At 40.8% G+C, this 16243-nt stretch overlaps 1 protein-coding gene across 3 annotated transcripts in view; it reads left to right on the top strand.

The window, feature by feature from the left end:
* Positions 1 to 16243, top strand: part of FBXO36 (F-box protein 36) — an 85878-nt gene that overhangs the window by 34872 nt on the left and 34763 nt on the right. Inside the window, exons 2-3 of one of the 3 annotated variants that reach the window (XM_044751317.2) lie at positions 12768 to 12905; positions 14686 to 14794. The exons of 1 other annotated variant lie outside the window; for it this stretch is intronic. In XM_044751317.2, coding sequence (XP_044607252.1) covers positions 12885 to 12905; positions 14686 to 14794 — 130 coding nt within the window. In that variant the 5' untranslated portion in view covers positions 12768 to 12884. The remainder of the gene's footprint in view (positions 1 to 12767; positions 12906 to 14685; positions 14795 to 16243) is intronic. One more of the 3 variants, XM_014836007.3, reaches the window with a different exon arrangement.

Genomic DNA, 16243 nt, shown 5'->3' with positions numbered 1-16243 from the left:
AAGCCTATTAGATGTAATCCTGGGGTTATGATATGCAATACAGGTACCATTTGTCTCGAGTGAGCAACTCAGCTTTAGGGTAAGATGCTAAGAGGGGATCCTGCTTATCACCTGTGTGCTTGGAAGGACTCCTGTGTCTCCTCACCTGGCTTCTGAAGGGCTCAAATGACACTTGCCCTGGCCACCCTATTTTAAATGGAACCCTCATCCCCCATCCAGCTCTCCCTATCTTCTTTTCCTAGTTTATTTTTCTTCACAGCATTTATCACATTCTTACACACTATGAAATATATTTAACTTGTTTTATTTATTGTCCATATCCCTCCCCTCCTCTGTCCCCCCTCCCCCATAGAATGTAATCCCCATGGGAGCAGGGGTTTGTTTTGCCAAGAACAATGCAATGCCCTGTGTGCTTGTGGAATGTGGAATGAAGGAAATACTGTGACTTCTCAGGACATCAGTCACACCCCCATCAAGTGTAAGAACCAAACCCGTCTAATGCCAAATATAAAGGATTTGTGGATTAGCATCATTAGGATGACAAACACCACTGCTTCCTTCCCTTATCATGGACATTGAAAAGTTAAGGCTTTTTGTCATTCCAGTGAGGCAACATGTCCAACAGGTTTCACATGTTTAACAGATTTAGAGGTTTGGGGTCAAACAGACCTGGATTCAAATCCCGCTGAGCAGTGAATGAGTTAGGGCACATTTTTCTAAACTTCCTTGAGTCTTAGTTTATTCATCTGTGAAATGCACAATGATACTAACGTCCTGGGATTGTTGTAAGAATTAAATGGGAGAGAGTCTAAGGCACACTGCACATGGCACACGGTGGGCACACAGTAGGCACTCAGTTAAAAACTGTGACTATTTTATCGTTATCATTATGCGAGTTGTGTTAGTCTGCTAGGGCTGCCACAGCGAAACACCACCCACTGGCTGGCTTAAACAACAGACAGGCATTTTCTCGTAGTTTTGGGGGCCGGAAGTCCCAGATTGAGGCGTTGGCAGGTTTGCTTTCTCCCGAGGCCTCTCTCCTTGGCTTGCAGACAGCTGTCTTCTCACTATGTCCTCACACGGTCTTTCCTCTGTTCATGGGCATCCCTGGTGTCTCTTCCTCTTCTTATAAGGACACTGGTCATATTGGATCAGGGCCTCATCCTTATGACCTCATTTAACTTCATTACCTCTTGAAAGGCCCCGTCCCTAAACACAGTCACACTGGGGGTTAGAGCTTCAACATAGGAATTTCGGCAGGGAAACAATTCAGTCCATAACACAAACTAACAAAGTATGTCCAATTTTTATATATTTAAAAATTAAAAAATCTTTAATTCCCAGAAACAAAAGTCCTTTAGTGGTTATTCTTTTGAGCAGCAGATAAGCACTGAAAAGGGCATAGATGTTAAGTATTTGGTAGGAGGTGTTCACTTTACAAACAAGAGAAAGGGGCCCCTGGGGAAGAGGGAACATTACATGTGGAGAGAGCCTGAGAGAAGCACAGAAATGAAACAATGAAGTGGCTTCCTTCTGAGTGGTCAGACTCTACCCGAGGATGCATTTAAAGAGGGCAGTATTAGGGAGTGGGTAAGTCACAAGAGTAAATGTAACTAGTGCCCACTGTTGAGAGAAAGGAAAGAGAGAGAGAGAGGCCATGTTTCTGATAGCAAATGTTTCTCTAAACAAGGGAGAAACTGTCAGCTTCTCCACCATTTGGCTCTGATGTTCCCTCACTCCCTGCCAGGGAATTAAGCACAGGCAGAGCTACCTCTAACTGGAGCCTGAGAAATTTGGGGAAAATTTTGAAAATAGATGTTGTATGAGTAGATTGCTATTTTGTACCAGAAGCAAAAGCACAGACACCTTCGAGTTGTCAACAGTAATTTTATGGGGAAGCAGTTTACAGGTTCAGAGGCAGGGACATCCCGAGATATGCTCTGTGAAGTGGAGCCATAGACACCTGGGCCTTCATACCTGCTCAGTCACTTCTCCTGCCATATCCAGGAAAGTTTTGGAGAGACAGTTCCAGATTGTATTACTTTTTCCAGGCATCGTTCCAGAAGATAATATTCTACTAATTCCAAAAAAAAAAAAAAAAAGCTTCACTTGCATCTGTGTTCAGAGCCTTTTTTTGTTTGATCTTATTGTTTGTAGAGTACTTTGAATTTCTTTGAGATTTTTAGCACACCCATCTGGCGGACACCCTTAGTGTTTTGGGGCCAGGCCTTTGCAAAGTGTGTGTTAGACTTAACTGTCGTGGCCCTGACTCATACTGTCTGTCTACATTTGGGAATGGTCCCACTGTCTCCAGACTTAGAAAATTGTGGGTTTCATCAAGTTTTTCAGCTACAGCTGCAAGAGTGGATCTGTGCTTCTTTCAAACCTAAGGCACTAGCTCTGTATTCTTGACCTGTTACGTAAACAAATTCCAATAATAATTTGATAGGAAAGAAAAATAAAAATGTATCTGGTACTCTGCTACATGCATTTACATGTATCACTTCATTTTAGTCCTCCCGGAAGATATGAGCGATAAGACCAGGCAAACAGAGATTATGAGACTGGCCCAAGGTCACCCTGCTTGTAAGTCCTTGAGCTGGAATGTCCCTTTGAGTCCAAACACCTGCTTGGACACACTTGAAGCCCCATTTGTGCCATCCCATCCATTGGTATGACAAACGCTTTGTCTTCTTATTGCTTATATGACTCTTTTCCCATGAATCCTAAGTACTCATGTTGGATTTTGCCCTGATTTTCTTTTGGAAAAATTGCTATCATCAGTATGTATAGTTTTCTTACGTATGCTTCTTCCCTTGTGCAAAATCTTGTGCGAGTTTTGTTTTCAGAAAATCTGCCTAATGTGAAATTGTGTCTGAGGTGCAAGCGTCCAAGTCTTTATGCATGGTAAGGAGAAAATGACAGTAATCATGAATTCTGTAGGACCTCTGATTTATGGTAATAGAATGTTTTTCTATAAAGAATATTGCATAAATTTACATTTCTGGATCTCAAGACCTAGGAGAGGAAGCAAAACTAATACCTACCACCTCTGTAGTGAATTATCAGGTAAAAATAATAGCTTCTAACCACTCGCCTCTAGAATTCTGATTCCAAGATCTCAGCCACAGAATAAGGATGGTATTAAAAGCATGCATAATCATTCTTAGTGTGTTGCTATCCCTGGCCCCTGAACCATATTCTAAAATGAAATGATATTATTATTATTGTTGTTTTTAAAGTAATACTTTTTTCTAAAATTTTACAGTATTACTTTCTGCATTTATCATATTAGTCCATCTAGATTTTATTTTATTTTTATTTTATTTATTCATTTATTTATTTTGAGGAAGATCAGCCCTGAGCTAACATCCATGCCCATCTTCCTCTACTTTATATGTGGGCCGCCTGCCACAGCATGGCTTGCCAAGCAATGCCGTGTCCGCACCCTGGATCCGAACCGGCGAACCTGGGCCGCTGAAACGGAGCGTGTGCACTTAACCGCTGCGCCCCTGAGCCGGCCCCTAGATATTATTTTTTGAATGCAGTTGGAGGTAGGATCTTAAGTTTATTTCTTTTACATGGATGGCTTATCATGTCAACACAATTTATTACATAAATCATCCTTTTCTTCCCATCTGTAATTTTTTATTTAGATCATGCTAAATTTCCCTCCATAGCTTTTGTACCACAATGATGAAAGTGCCTGTTTCCCAACATCCTTGCTAACAGAGCGTATTTTGAGCCCCTTGACTTTTCCAGTCTGGATAGATGAGAAATGATGTCTCAGGGTTTTAATATGCTTTTCTATTATTATGAGTGAAATTGAGCATCTTTTCATATGTTTATGGACTATGTGAATTTTTTTTCCTGTGAACTTTGTTTTTGTGTCTTTTGCTCATTTTTAAAATTAGTTTGTTGATCTTCCTTCTCTTTCTATAAACTCTTTAGGGAGATTAGCCCTTTGTTGTAATATTAATTTCAAATGTTTTTCCCAGTTTATCATTTTCTTTTGACTTTGATGTGTTTTTTAAAAAATCAGGCTTCTTGAGCTATACTTTTAATATAGTGAAAATCATCCTTTTTAGGTTCCATGAATTTGACAAATGTATAACCACCACCATAATAAAGATATTGAATATTTCCATCAACCCACAAAGTTCTCTCATGTCCCTTTGTGGTCGGTTTCCTCTCCCACCCCCACCCCTGATACCCTTGACCTGATTTCTGTTCTGCCTTTTCCAGCATGCCCTAAATGGAATCATACAGTGTGTGGCCTTTTATCTCTGGCTTCTTTCACTTAGTGTAATGTTGTTGAGATTCAACCATGTTATTACAGGTATCAGCAGTTCTTTTTATTGCTGAGTAATATTTTGTCATATGGATGTAATTATCATTTGCCAGTTGATGGATATTTTGGTTGTTTCCAATTTGGAGCTTTCATGAACAAAGCTGCTTTAAACATTTCCATATAGGTCTTTGGAGACTTTGCCATGAAGAGGTTCTTTTATAGTATTTATGTAGTTTAACTTAGCAATCTTCTCTTTTATGGTTTTGGGATTTTGAGACGTAGTTAGAAAGATAATAAAAGAATTCACCATTTTTTCCCTTCTAGTAATTTATGGTCTCATTTTTTTACATGCAGACCTTTAATATACTTGGAGTTTATCCTGATGTGACACGAATCAATTTCCTTTTCCCAAATGGCCACCAAGTGGTTCTCAAATTCCTAAATCAACCTTTTTCATCTGATTTAAGAAACTCTATTTTACAATTATTTGCAATTATTTATCATTTCTAATTTATTACAAATATTTTTAATTTATTACAATTTGTGTTCATCGTTAATATTCAATTAAAGTTAGAAATTAAAGACCTATTTCTCTTTAAACTTTCAAACAACTTATGAATCTAGTAAATTCAATTATAAATCAAGTAATTTTGTGTTAAATTTAAAAACACTCATTTTCATTGTTCTTTGATTAATGTTTAATTAGCTTATATGTTTAACAAATTATAATCCCTTAAACATTTAAGACTGTTTACAAACTTAATCAAATTTATATTCAAAGTTATAAATTAAAGCTTCAAAACTTATAAATCTAATAAATTAAATTCTTTTAAATTTAAATACCATTTGCAAACTTGATTAAATCTTCTTAAGCATTTCAATGTATATCATGAATTTAATATATTTGATTTTCTCCAGCATCTCTAAAATCTAAAGAGACAGAATTACAACTCTAACAAAATCAAACCAAGTGTTTAAAAAGTTGTGCTGAAACAAACTTAAAGATGTAGAAGATTCCAATTTGTGTGTGTGTGTGAGGAAGACCAGCCCTAAGCCAATGTCTGTTGCCAATCTTCCTTTTTCTGCTTGAGGAAGATTGTCCCTGAGCTAACGTCTGTGCCAACCTTCCTCTATTTTTGTATGTGGGTCACCGCCACAGCATGGCTTGATGAGCAGTGTGTCGGTCCACGCCCAGGATCTGAACCTGTGAACCCCGGGCTGCCAAAGCCGAGTGCATGAACTTGACCAGTATACCACCAGGCTGGCCCCAATTATAGGTTTTTTCCAAAGCATAAATCCACTAAGACAAAGAGAATGGAAAGATGACAAAGGCAGCAATTGTGCATGCTAGAAAGCCCATGACCTGCTGATAGCTGATTTAACAGCCCTGAAAAAGCTGAAATCTCAGCTAGTGGTGGGGAAGACAAGACATGATCTGATTTGCACCCCAGAAACTCAGAGCAAGGCAGCTCAAGAATGGGTGAAAATGGGTTCTTTTGAAAGCGAGAATATAGAAGGACCGGGAAACAGTAGGAATGGTTGAAATTCTGTTTCAGATGTGGTTAAAACTCCCTTGTTCTTCATCTTCTCCTCTCCTCTGCACAACCAGCAACAGCTTTGCCTCCAGGTGAAGACTGGAAGTTTGGTCTCTGGATGGCTAAGGTAGGGATACTATGGGCTCAGGACCCCAGGCTGCTGGAGACAGAGGGACTCAGTGCTGAATGTGGCACTGGATTAAGTGAAAATCCACATACTGAACTGGGAGACTCACGCTAACTTTCCAGTGGCTCAAAGAATGCTGCAGGCAGCCAGGCTCATCTCCTCCAGGCAGAAAGCTGGAAGATTCTTCTCTGTGGAATCAGACCGGGCCAAGAAAAGAGAACTCAAGATATTAATAGTCGGGATCCTCCAACCAAAGAGCCCTAGCAGATCCATCTACAGGGAGGCCCTCCTCTGGACAAGGGCTGCTCGAGTGCCAGTGCTCCCAGTCAGCTCCCCGCGGCCCACTCCTGATCACACAGGGACAACTCAGAATGTGCGGCTTTTGAGGAAAGCCAAAGCAAATCAACAACAACAACAACAACAAAACGCAGGAAATATAATTTTAGAGAAAATAAAAACAATGCACGAAGTCAAAACAAAATACTCTTCAGTAATATCTTCAGAAGCATACGGAGAGATATTGTATCCATCAGACAAGAACGGCCCACAATAAAAAGGTAACGCTCAGAAAATTAAAAAGAACTTTTAGAAAATAAAAATATGATAAGAAAAATGAAAAACTCAATAGAAGGCTTGGAAGATAAAATTGAGACAGTCTTCTAGAAAAAAAGAAGCAAAAGTAAGAGATGGACAATAGGAAAAAAATAATAATAAAGGAATTAGACCAGGATGTCCAATATCTAGGGAAAAAGAATTCCTGAAAAAAATTATACAAGAAAATGTCCTAACATGAAGAATCCCCAGATTTAAAGCTCTCCCCTGGTGCCCTGCATAATGGATGACAAAAGATTCACACTGAGGGGGCCAGCCCTGTGGCGCAGCGGTTAAGTTCACATGTTCTGCTTCTTGGTGGCCCGGGGTTCGCTGGTTTGGATCCCGGGTGTGGACATGGCAATGCTTGGCAAAAAGCCATGCTGTGGTTGGCATCGCACATATAAAGTAGAGGAAGATGGGCATGGATGTTAGCTCAGGGCCAGTCTTCCTCAGCAAAAAGAGGAGGATTGGCAGTAGTTAGCTCAGGGCTAATCTTCCTCAAAAAAAAAAAAAAAAAGATTCATACTGAGTCTCTCAAGCAAGGTCCAATGAGGAGACAGAAACCATACTGTTACTTTACCAGGAACAATTTACTATAAAGAACTGTTAACTAATAGAAGATGGTTAATAACTTAAATGGGGTAAAAGAGGGCAAAAAACCTGCCCACAAGTGTTTATAGAAACTTTATTCGTAATAGCCAGAGACCAAAAACAACTCGAAAGCACAAGCATGAAAGCAGCAGCTCAGAAGAAAATCCGGAGGCTGTAGGAGAGCACATTTTTAATCCAGGTTGCAAATGGGAGGGAGTGGGGATGAATCCAAGATGTTTGCAGCCTTCCCAAAGTAGAAATGGAAAGGGTGCTAGCCCTGCATAACTGTAGAGCAGGCTTAAGAGCCCAGGACCTCGCTGCTGTTATCACCAGGCTCCTGATGGCACAGAGGACAAGATTCTGAGTGAAACATTGAAGATGCTCACTCACGAGGTGATCCAGCAGACTCAAACTCTGAATATGGGGAAGTTTTAGGATACTTTCACCCATTTATTCCACTTATATTTTTGCTTTTTTAGGTATATACAAGGGTAATATAAATTTATTATATTAAGGTTAATAAATTGTTTACATCATTTATAAAATTAATGAAGTAATATAATTGCTACAAATAATGTCTAGTGAAGAATGAAACAGTCTTTAAATAACTATAAAATAAGTGATAAAATACCATTGTGTTTCAATGTCCTGGACAGTTTCATTTCTTTTTACGTGGCACACAAAATAGTGCTGTGGCATACAATAGATAACATGTTAGATCTGATGAAATACGGCATTGTTTCACATAAACGCATCCAAAGGAAAAGAGGATCCAGACATAGTGACAGTGCCCTGGCTCCTCCTCTCCAAAACCTGTTGTTTCTGTCTCCTCCAGGTGACTGCTGCCACCTCCGGCTGATGCCCTGAGTCACGAAATGGCTGCAGCAACTCCAGCTATCACATCAAAGCACAACAGCCACTACCCAAAAAGGGGCTGTGTTTCTCCGTATAAGTGATAAAATCTTTCCCAGAAGCTCCTGCAGACTTCTCCTGCTGTCCCACTGGCCAAAATTTTATCACATGCCCCTTCCCATACCAAATCACTGGAGGGGCAGAAAACCTATCAAAAATGGCTTAGACCAATCATGTCCTGCCCCCTGGAACTGGGGATGAGGCCTATGCTCTGAGCACGAGCTATGCAGAGGAGAGAGGCTCCTGGACAAGTCAGGGCTCATCGAGGAAGGGCAGGTGGGCAAATGAATGCTGGGTGGCAACTGACAACGTCTGCCACCAATTCCTAATGACATCCATTGTGTTTGAAGTTGATTAATTTGACTCACCCAGGGCAACTTCATTTCTGAATTATTGAAGGAAAGAAACATTTCAGTGTAGTCCGTTCTCCCTTATTAAAAACTTGTTTATTCAATTCTCATGTCAGCCTCAGACTCAACATTATTGGTAATGTTGCTTTTATTCCTAATGTATAAAAATCACTACCATTCCAAACTAAAATTTTCAGTAGCTGAAACTCTAAGTTTTGTCGTGTTTAGATAAATTGAGCCAAACATGGATCCATAGAGGAACATGAATTTGATGTTGTAAATTGTACCAAAAACATATCATTATTGCTTATAGTTTAAATATGCAGTGAAATAAAATAAATTATCTTCTTAATTTATTAAAAAAAATAACATCTTTCTACCTTGTGGAACGCCAGAGCTTTGTGAAATTGAAAGGTAAAATTACATGCAGTTTACCTTGGCAGTCCTTGCTTCTCTGTTTCTCAGTAGGCTGTTCAGGTAACAAAATCCTTCTCCACCTAATAAAAGCTGTAATTTCATAAACTCTCCATGACACAGTATCTCAAGCCCACCGTGTGAAATCCCCTAATTATATATGATTTCCAAAAGAGGGAGAAATTTGATCTGCTAGAATAACAATGGTCTGCGGGAGAAAGCAGAAACAGTTGTGTGCTAAATTACACACGTGATTCCTAGACAGATGCTTAGAAAGATTCAGAATGCCCTGTTTAGTAGGGGGTAGCTGGCAAGTCCCTCTAATCCTTGATGAGCAACTTTGTTTATTAACCAGACAGAGAGATGACTCTTCTTAATGATGCTGTTGAGGAAATACTGATAGCAAAGAGTATGCAATTCATAATAATTGGAAAAATCAAATACCAAGTCAGAGTGAAAAGCTGAAATAAATATCTTCGAAGAATATGATGGAAAAAGCAGAACTTGATGAAGTATAATTGAATATTGTCAGATAACTGAGAAGAAAGATATGGTTCTGATCTCTTGGTATTTGGGGCTGAGTTTGTTGTTATGAATACAGTGAGTGAACATGAGGGAAAGGGAGAAGGAAAGAGGCAAGGACCTACCTCTGTGGAGCATGCTCCGTGGGTCTAGCATCATCCAGGGCACTTTGGATTTATGTCATGTCCTCCCTGCAAAATTCGGTGAGATGGGCATCATCATTCTTTCCATTTTGAAGATGAGGAAACTGAGGCCAAAAGAGATTAAGAAATTTGCGCAGAGACCCAGGATTAAACCCAGACCTGTCTAACACTAGAGTGTCTGCTTTTCTTTTTTCATGAGGAAGATTTGCCCTGAGCTAATGTCTACTGCCAATTTTCCTCTGTTTTGTATGTGAGCTGCCGCCACAGCATGGCCACTGACAGACGAGTGGGAACCAAACCAGGGCCACTGAAGTGGAAAGCACCGAACTTAACCACTAGCCTGCTGGGGCTGGCCCAAGAGCCTCTGCTTTTTATCCCAATAGCAGGATTTTTCACCTGGGGGTAGTGGTGGAAGTAGCACGGGGCAGGGGGCCGGGGTGGATGGGGGTGTGTGTTGCCCAAATATTGTCAAATGCTGAGCTGCCCAACTGGACCGGCTTTTTCCCAGTGCCCCTTTAAGGGCTGCCTAGTGAGTTGCTGTCCCAGGAGGGAAAAGGACCTAAGCTTTAGGGGCCTTCACTGTGTGAATGATAAATGCCTCATCATTTTGACTTAATAATTTGTGCAGAAGAGATGCCAGGAGGATTACTGAGAAATCTTAAACTTCTCTTTTAAAAGTAAGCTCAATTTTCAAGTTTCTTACAAAGATTTACTGGAAATATATAAGAAATCTAAAAATATGCTAAATATAAATAAAATTTTTTAAAGAATTCTGCCAGTGGTTACATGATCTCTGTTAAGATGCCAAATAACGGTGCCTATCCTATAACGAGGCCGACTGCCCATCCTTCCTGGAGCCAGTATGAGGCAATGACAAAGAACTAGGCTTGCAAGGTCAGCTGCTGCCTGGGCGAGAGGAGCTGGTACAAGTTATCTAACTAGTCCGCAGTTGGTTTCTTCATCTGTAAAAAGATAGTCATGCATGGCTCACAGGTGGTTGGAAGATTCACAAAACCTGGGGAAAGCACAGTGAAACCCACACTGCAGCCAGATCCGAACAGTCTCGCAAAAGCCATGGGAAGCTCTTCTGTAGTGTTTCTTGCAGGCATAGTCATCACAAAACATTCACAGTTCATCAGAGCAAGATGTTTAAAACAGTATTTATAGATTTTAAGGTTTTCAAAATAGTAATAGATATATAACAATACTTTATATGTATATATGACTTAAGATAAGCTAATGTCATAATAGCACCCAATTCACAAATATCTGGGGAATACATCGTGGCTCTGTCTGTCATATGAAACAGTCGCATGTACTGCCAGGCTGAAGCGGCTTCCCCCTGCATATATAAATATTTTCTTTCAATATTTGGATCAGTGGTGTATACACTTTTGAGTCTTTTAACAAATGATCGTTAATGTTCTGTGTTGTTAATTATTTTTTCATAAATTATTGGCTGCAGAGTATTCCATCATCCAAATGTGCCATAATTATTTAACCAGTCCCAACTATTGGACCCTTAGGTGGTTCTGATTTTGCATTATTATAATTAACCTCTGACAAACGTTCTTATGTGAAAAACGTTGTACACGTCTCTGATAAATTCCTTAGAATAAATTCTTAGAAATAGAATATCCGGGTCAAAGGGCATGAATGACCTTAAGATTTTTGACAGGTATTGCCAAACCAATTTACACGCCTTTCAATGATTATTAAGGATTCCTATTTTTCCTTGTCCTCACCAATTTTGGGTTTTGTCGCTTACAAAAAAATCTTTACCAACCTGAGAGACAATAAGTGGTAGAAAATGTATTTTCTGTTTTATATTTTTCTGTTTTAATAAGTACGGTATGTGGAACATAATCGAGTCCTGCCAAGGCTAGGTTGTGATTCGGAATGTTCCATTTCTGTGTACTGTCTGCAGCAGTGGCCTGAGGGGTTGTAGTGTAAGGGTCGTAGGTAAAGAAAGCTTGTGCCTCTGAACAAGCCCTGTGTTTATGAGTTCGGGTGAGGAGGCTTGGATTCTGGTTTTAGCCAGCCATGTTTCCTCAGGCAAGTGTTAGATTCTCAGTAATTGACTTCAAATACCTCAGAGGAGCCAGGAGGATGTGTATCTATGTGCAAGTTCATTTGGGTCAGTGTCCTGGCAAGCGCTTCAAATATTGCCTTCTAAATCAGTACCATAGGGTTCATTCATTAGTATAAGGGACGTCAGACATAATTTTTCACTGATGAAATGAATGACATGCAAGATATGAGGCTGACAAGTAAGACGGAGCAAGCGTCCCTGCCTTTTTTTCAACGAGAGAAGTGAGCTGGGTAACATCACGTTTTTGGAGTAGCTCCCTGAACAGAATTCCATTTGTTCCGAATCCTCCACTTAACCAAGGATTTAGTTGCTCGATCTGGCTAGAAGGGTAGCTGATGATGTCGTTATAATATAGGTGCACTCGACCCTAAGAGGAACTTTCCTGGGGAGGTTCTTGCAGAGCGCCCACGTGGACGTCAGGTGGGGAGCTCCACTGAGCTTCCAGAAGTTTGTTTTGGACTCCCGTGGTGTCTGTTTGGTGATAAATGTCTTTGTTGTGGCAGAATTCAATCTGAGACCAGCTGTCGTTGTAATCTAACAGCTAGTAGTTAGGTTGTAGGGAAGGTGACCTATCACTTCTAACGTGACTTCTTTGAGATGCTTTGCTCATCTGTATGACTTGCGGAGATGGACTGAGTTATTCCTGACTTCCCAGTTAGTTCTCAAAGTTCTACATGATGTGGTATAAAGAGCGTAGCATTAGATTCAGACTTCCCGGCACCTTCATTCAATAGAAAGGAAATATTACTTATAATATTTCGTATTAATTTTAGTGATATTTAACAGAAAGGCAATGAAAAGGAAAATACAAGTGCAGAGAGACCAAATAAACCAGCTAGGCCTGTCTCACTCCAAAATTCCTGCTCTTTCTACTGTAATGCTGGATCCTTGATACCCTTCTGTGATAGAGTGAATTGTGCGCCCCTCAAATTCTTATGCTGAAGCCCTAACCCACAGTGTAACTGTATTTGGGGGTAGGGCCTTTCAAGAAGTAATTAAGGTTAAATAAGGTCATAAGGGTGAGGCCTTGATCCAATATGACCAGTGTCCTTGTAAGAAGAGGAAGAGACACCAGGGATGTGCATGCACAGAGGAAGGGCCACATGCAGACAGAGCAAGAAGGCAGCCATCCACAAGCCAAGGAGAGAGGCCTCAGCAGGAACCAAACCCGCTGACACTTGATCTTGGCCTTCCAGCCTCCAGAACTGCGAGGAAATACACTTCTGTTGTTGAAGCCCCCAGTCTGTGGCATTTTGTTATGACAACCCTGTCAGAGGGATCTGCCCTCACCTCCATGGAGTTGGTGCAGGAAGATGCTGAAGAGGACGATTTTGGTGAGCCTCATGCTCAGGAAAGTCCAAAGTGGCAAGATGAGGGATTTTCTGACAGGAGTCAGCTGCTATGATTTTGTGAGATTGTGGAGTCTTGTAACTTAGGTCTATATTTTTTTCTCAGCCCCTATAGTGATTAGCAACCAAATCTGAATGAAAAGCACCCTTTAATTCGCTCAACAAGCATTTATTGAAGACCTGCTTTCTCTTAGGCAGGGCATTAGGTAAGATGGTGTAAAGTCTCTACTCTCCTGCGAGTTCAGTTATCTTTCAGACTTCAGGGAAGGGGAGTGGCGAGGGAGCAGGGAGGGAGAAGGGCCTCAAGAGGTAACAGGCCAGGGGAAGGCCGCTCTAGAAGGAGAGGAGAGCTAGCTGAGGCCCCGGCCTTCAGGCAAGGGGAAAGGAGTGAGGAGGAAGGAGGGGGTTGTGCAGCTCAAAGGCCACGGGGCTCCTAGACGAGCACCAAGAAGGGTCTAGGAACAGGGGCGGAGCAGTGGTAGAGACCAGGACAGTGGCTCAAGAAGATGCACCCAGGACCTGTGAGGACCCCAGGGATCCCTGGGTGGGTGGGGATGGCGGAGGAGGAAACTGTAAATAAAGGAAGTCACCGATAGCAAGTTTGACCTGTTTAACCATTTTGCCGTGGGCAGATCCTGCCTGAACACAATTTTAACCTTGCCTGGTAATGCTTGCCAGAGAAGAATCTAGAACTGGGAAGCCAACCAGTTTCTCTGCACCGTCTGTCTCCTTAATCATCTTCCCCTGCAGCCATAGTACAGAAATAGCTTGGTTTGTTTCTCAAGTTGGTAGGAGTTTTGTCATCTCAAATAACTACCCAGTTTCATTACAGGTCCAAAAACGTGAGATAAGTTGGATAAGCTTCAAGGGCTTCTCATCAGGCCCCGTAGTTGACATTGCCATGAAACCAACATAGAACTTAAGTGCGGTCCATAACCATGGAAATGAGGTTTGCTTCCGTAAACCAAAGTGCTCCCAGAAGTCGAAGGGACTATCAGCAGGTCCGTTGCCCAGAAGCGTCTTGTGTCATGACACTTTCATGCATCAAAGAAAGCATAATGGTGCTTTCCCCGGCCCTGTCCACGTAACTGTCATCTCCATGAGAACAGCATCCACTCATCTTGTCTGCCCTGTAGACGGGAAGGGACTCAGGGAGTGGAGGAATTACTCTGCAATTTGTTCCCCAGGTTAGTTAGTCTCTATCCTCAGAGATCTTCAAGAAACAGATATTTGGCTCTGGGTGATTTTTGCGTCAATTGACTTGACAGATTTTTTTTTTTTTTTTTTTGAGGAAGATTAGCCCTGAGCTAACATCTGCTGCCAATGCTCCTCTTTTTGCTGAGGAAGACTGGCCCTGTGCTAACATCCGTGCCCATCTTCCTCTACTTTATATGTGGGATGCCTACCACAGCATGGCTTGCCAAGCGATGCCATGTCCGTACCCAGGATCCAAACCAGCAAACCCTGGGCCGCCAAAGAGGAACGTGCTCACTTCACCGCTGCACCACCGGGCCGGCCTGGACTTGATAGATTTTTAAGATTCCCTTCGGCATGTTGATTTTGTGACTTTAATCACTAAGGGAAATGTTCACTGATGCACAGACCTAACTTCAAATCTGACGTGGTGCCAGATTGGGAAGCTATAGCTGACACTGGACACACAGGCTCATGTGCCTACGACAGTGACTCTTGAAGACCCCAAACCTAAATGGAGCTGTTGGGATGGAAATCAGTTTTATTCCTCTCGCCTTCTGTCCAATCACAGGTAATCTTCAGATGGTGGAAGATCTCTCTGAGGAGTGAGTATCGATCAACAAAGCCTGGAGAAATCAAAGAAAGTCACGAAGACTTCCTGGAGAACTCACGGCTTCAGGGTAAAGGGGGGAGCAGCTCACGTGCTCATTGCTAAGTTCTCTTTACTTAGTGACAGATTTTGTCACAGAAGTATCAAATAGATCATCATTTGAAATAATGACATGTAATTATGTAATTAGACATAACAGATACAATAGAATATTGGGTTCTTAAACAGCAGAAAATTGTTAACATATCCTGAAATTTCTTTTGGGAAAAATTTAAACTGACTCAAAACATGAATCTTAAAGTGTTCGCGATTCCAGGTTAATGTGTAGATTCCATTAATAACCTTAAATTATGTAACTATAATGTTTTGCTATAATATTTAATTAAAATGGGTTTACTTTAGTTAAAAATAAAATGTTATGGGGCCGGCCCGGTGGCGCAGTGGTTAAGTTCGCACGTTCCGCTTCGGCGGCCCGGGGTTTGCCAGTTCGGATCCCGGGTGCAGTCATCTTAATCAAGCAGTACTTAGACTTAAAAGTAGAAATTACCCTCCAATTTCTTGTTTACTTTTTTCCTTCTCAGTATGAAAATCTCATACATAAAAAGTAGACAGAATGGCTTTTTTAAAAACTCCCATGTACCCATAACCCAGCTTCAGCAATATTCAAAATATGGCCAAAACCTACATACAAACCCACTGTTGCCACTGGATTATTTTGCAGCAAATCTCAGTTGTCACATCATTTCATCCTAAACTTCTTCAGTATGTGTCACTACAAGGACTCTCTTTAAACTCTTTAATAATTATTCCTTAATAATAACGTTTTAAAACTAGAAGGTGCTTTAGAGATTATTTTATTTGTAGTTAACAAGGTTATTAATATTAATATCAAGTACTTCATATACATGCTCTCATTTTATTGTTACAATATCCTTCTGAAATAAACAGTATTATCCTCATTTCACAAATGAGATTCAGAATGGATGTGAGTTTCCAGGGTCCCACAGCCAACTATTGGCATTGCCAGGACTAAGCAGTGAGAGTCGAAAAATCAAATATGTTAACCTTCTTTTTAAAAGGAGCACTCTGGGTGGATCTTTGATAATCAACAGTCTTTAAAGCCTTCTATTATTTAACATTGTAGCATGTAATAGTTGTTCTTTTAGAGAGAGAAAGTTTTATTTTGTTTCCTCAAATAGTTAAAAGTCTAGATTGATTGCCTTCAATCCCTGAGACTGTACGCATCTTATTTCGTTAACTCGTTTATAGCAAGTAGTTATAAAATTCATTACCGGTTTAAAAAGAACTGTACTGGGGAAAGACTGTCCACTTTTCATTGAATAAAAATCAGCTCAGGCCACGCCTACTTATTTAATTGTGGAATAGACATGTTTCTGCACAGATAGTTATAAGGTGAACTGCTATAAACACATTTCATTTTCAAGTTAGGATCGGTTTTATTTTCTAAGCCCTGTAGCACCTACCTCAAAACTATGTGTAGTGAGTGCTAAATATTCAT

The sequence above is a fragment of the Equus asinus genome, chromosome 19, assembly GCF_041296235.1.
Source record: "Equus asinus isolate D_3611 breed Donkey chromosome 19, EquAss-T2T_v2, whole genome shotgun sequence".
Lineage (NCBI taxonomy): Eukaryota > Metazoa > Chordata > Mammalia > Perissodactyla > Equidae > Equus > Equus asinus.
Note: the sequence above shows the minus strand (reverse complement) of the source record. Positions and strands in the feature narration are given on the sequence as shown.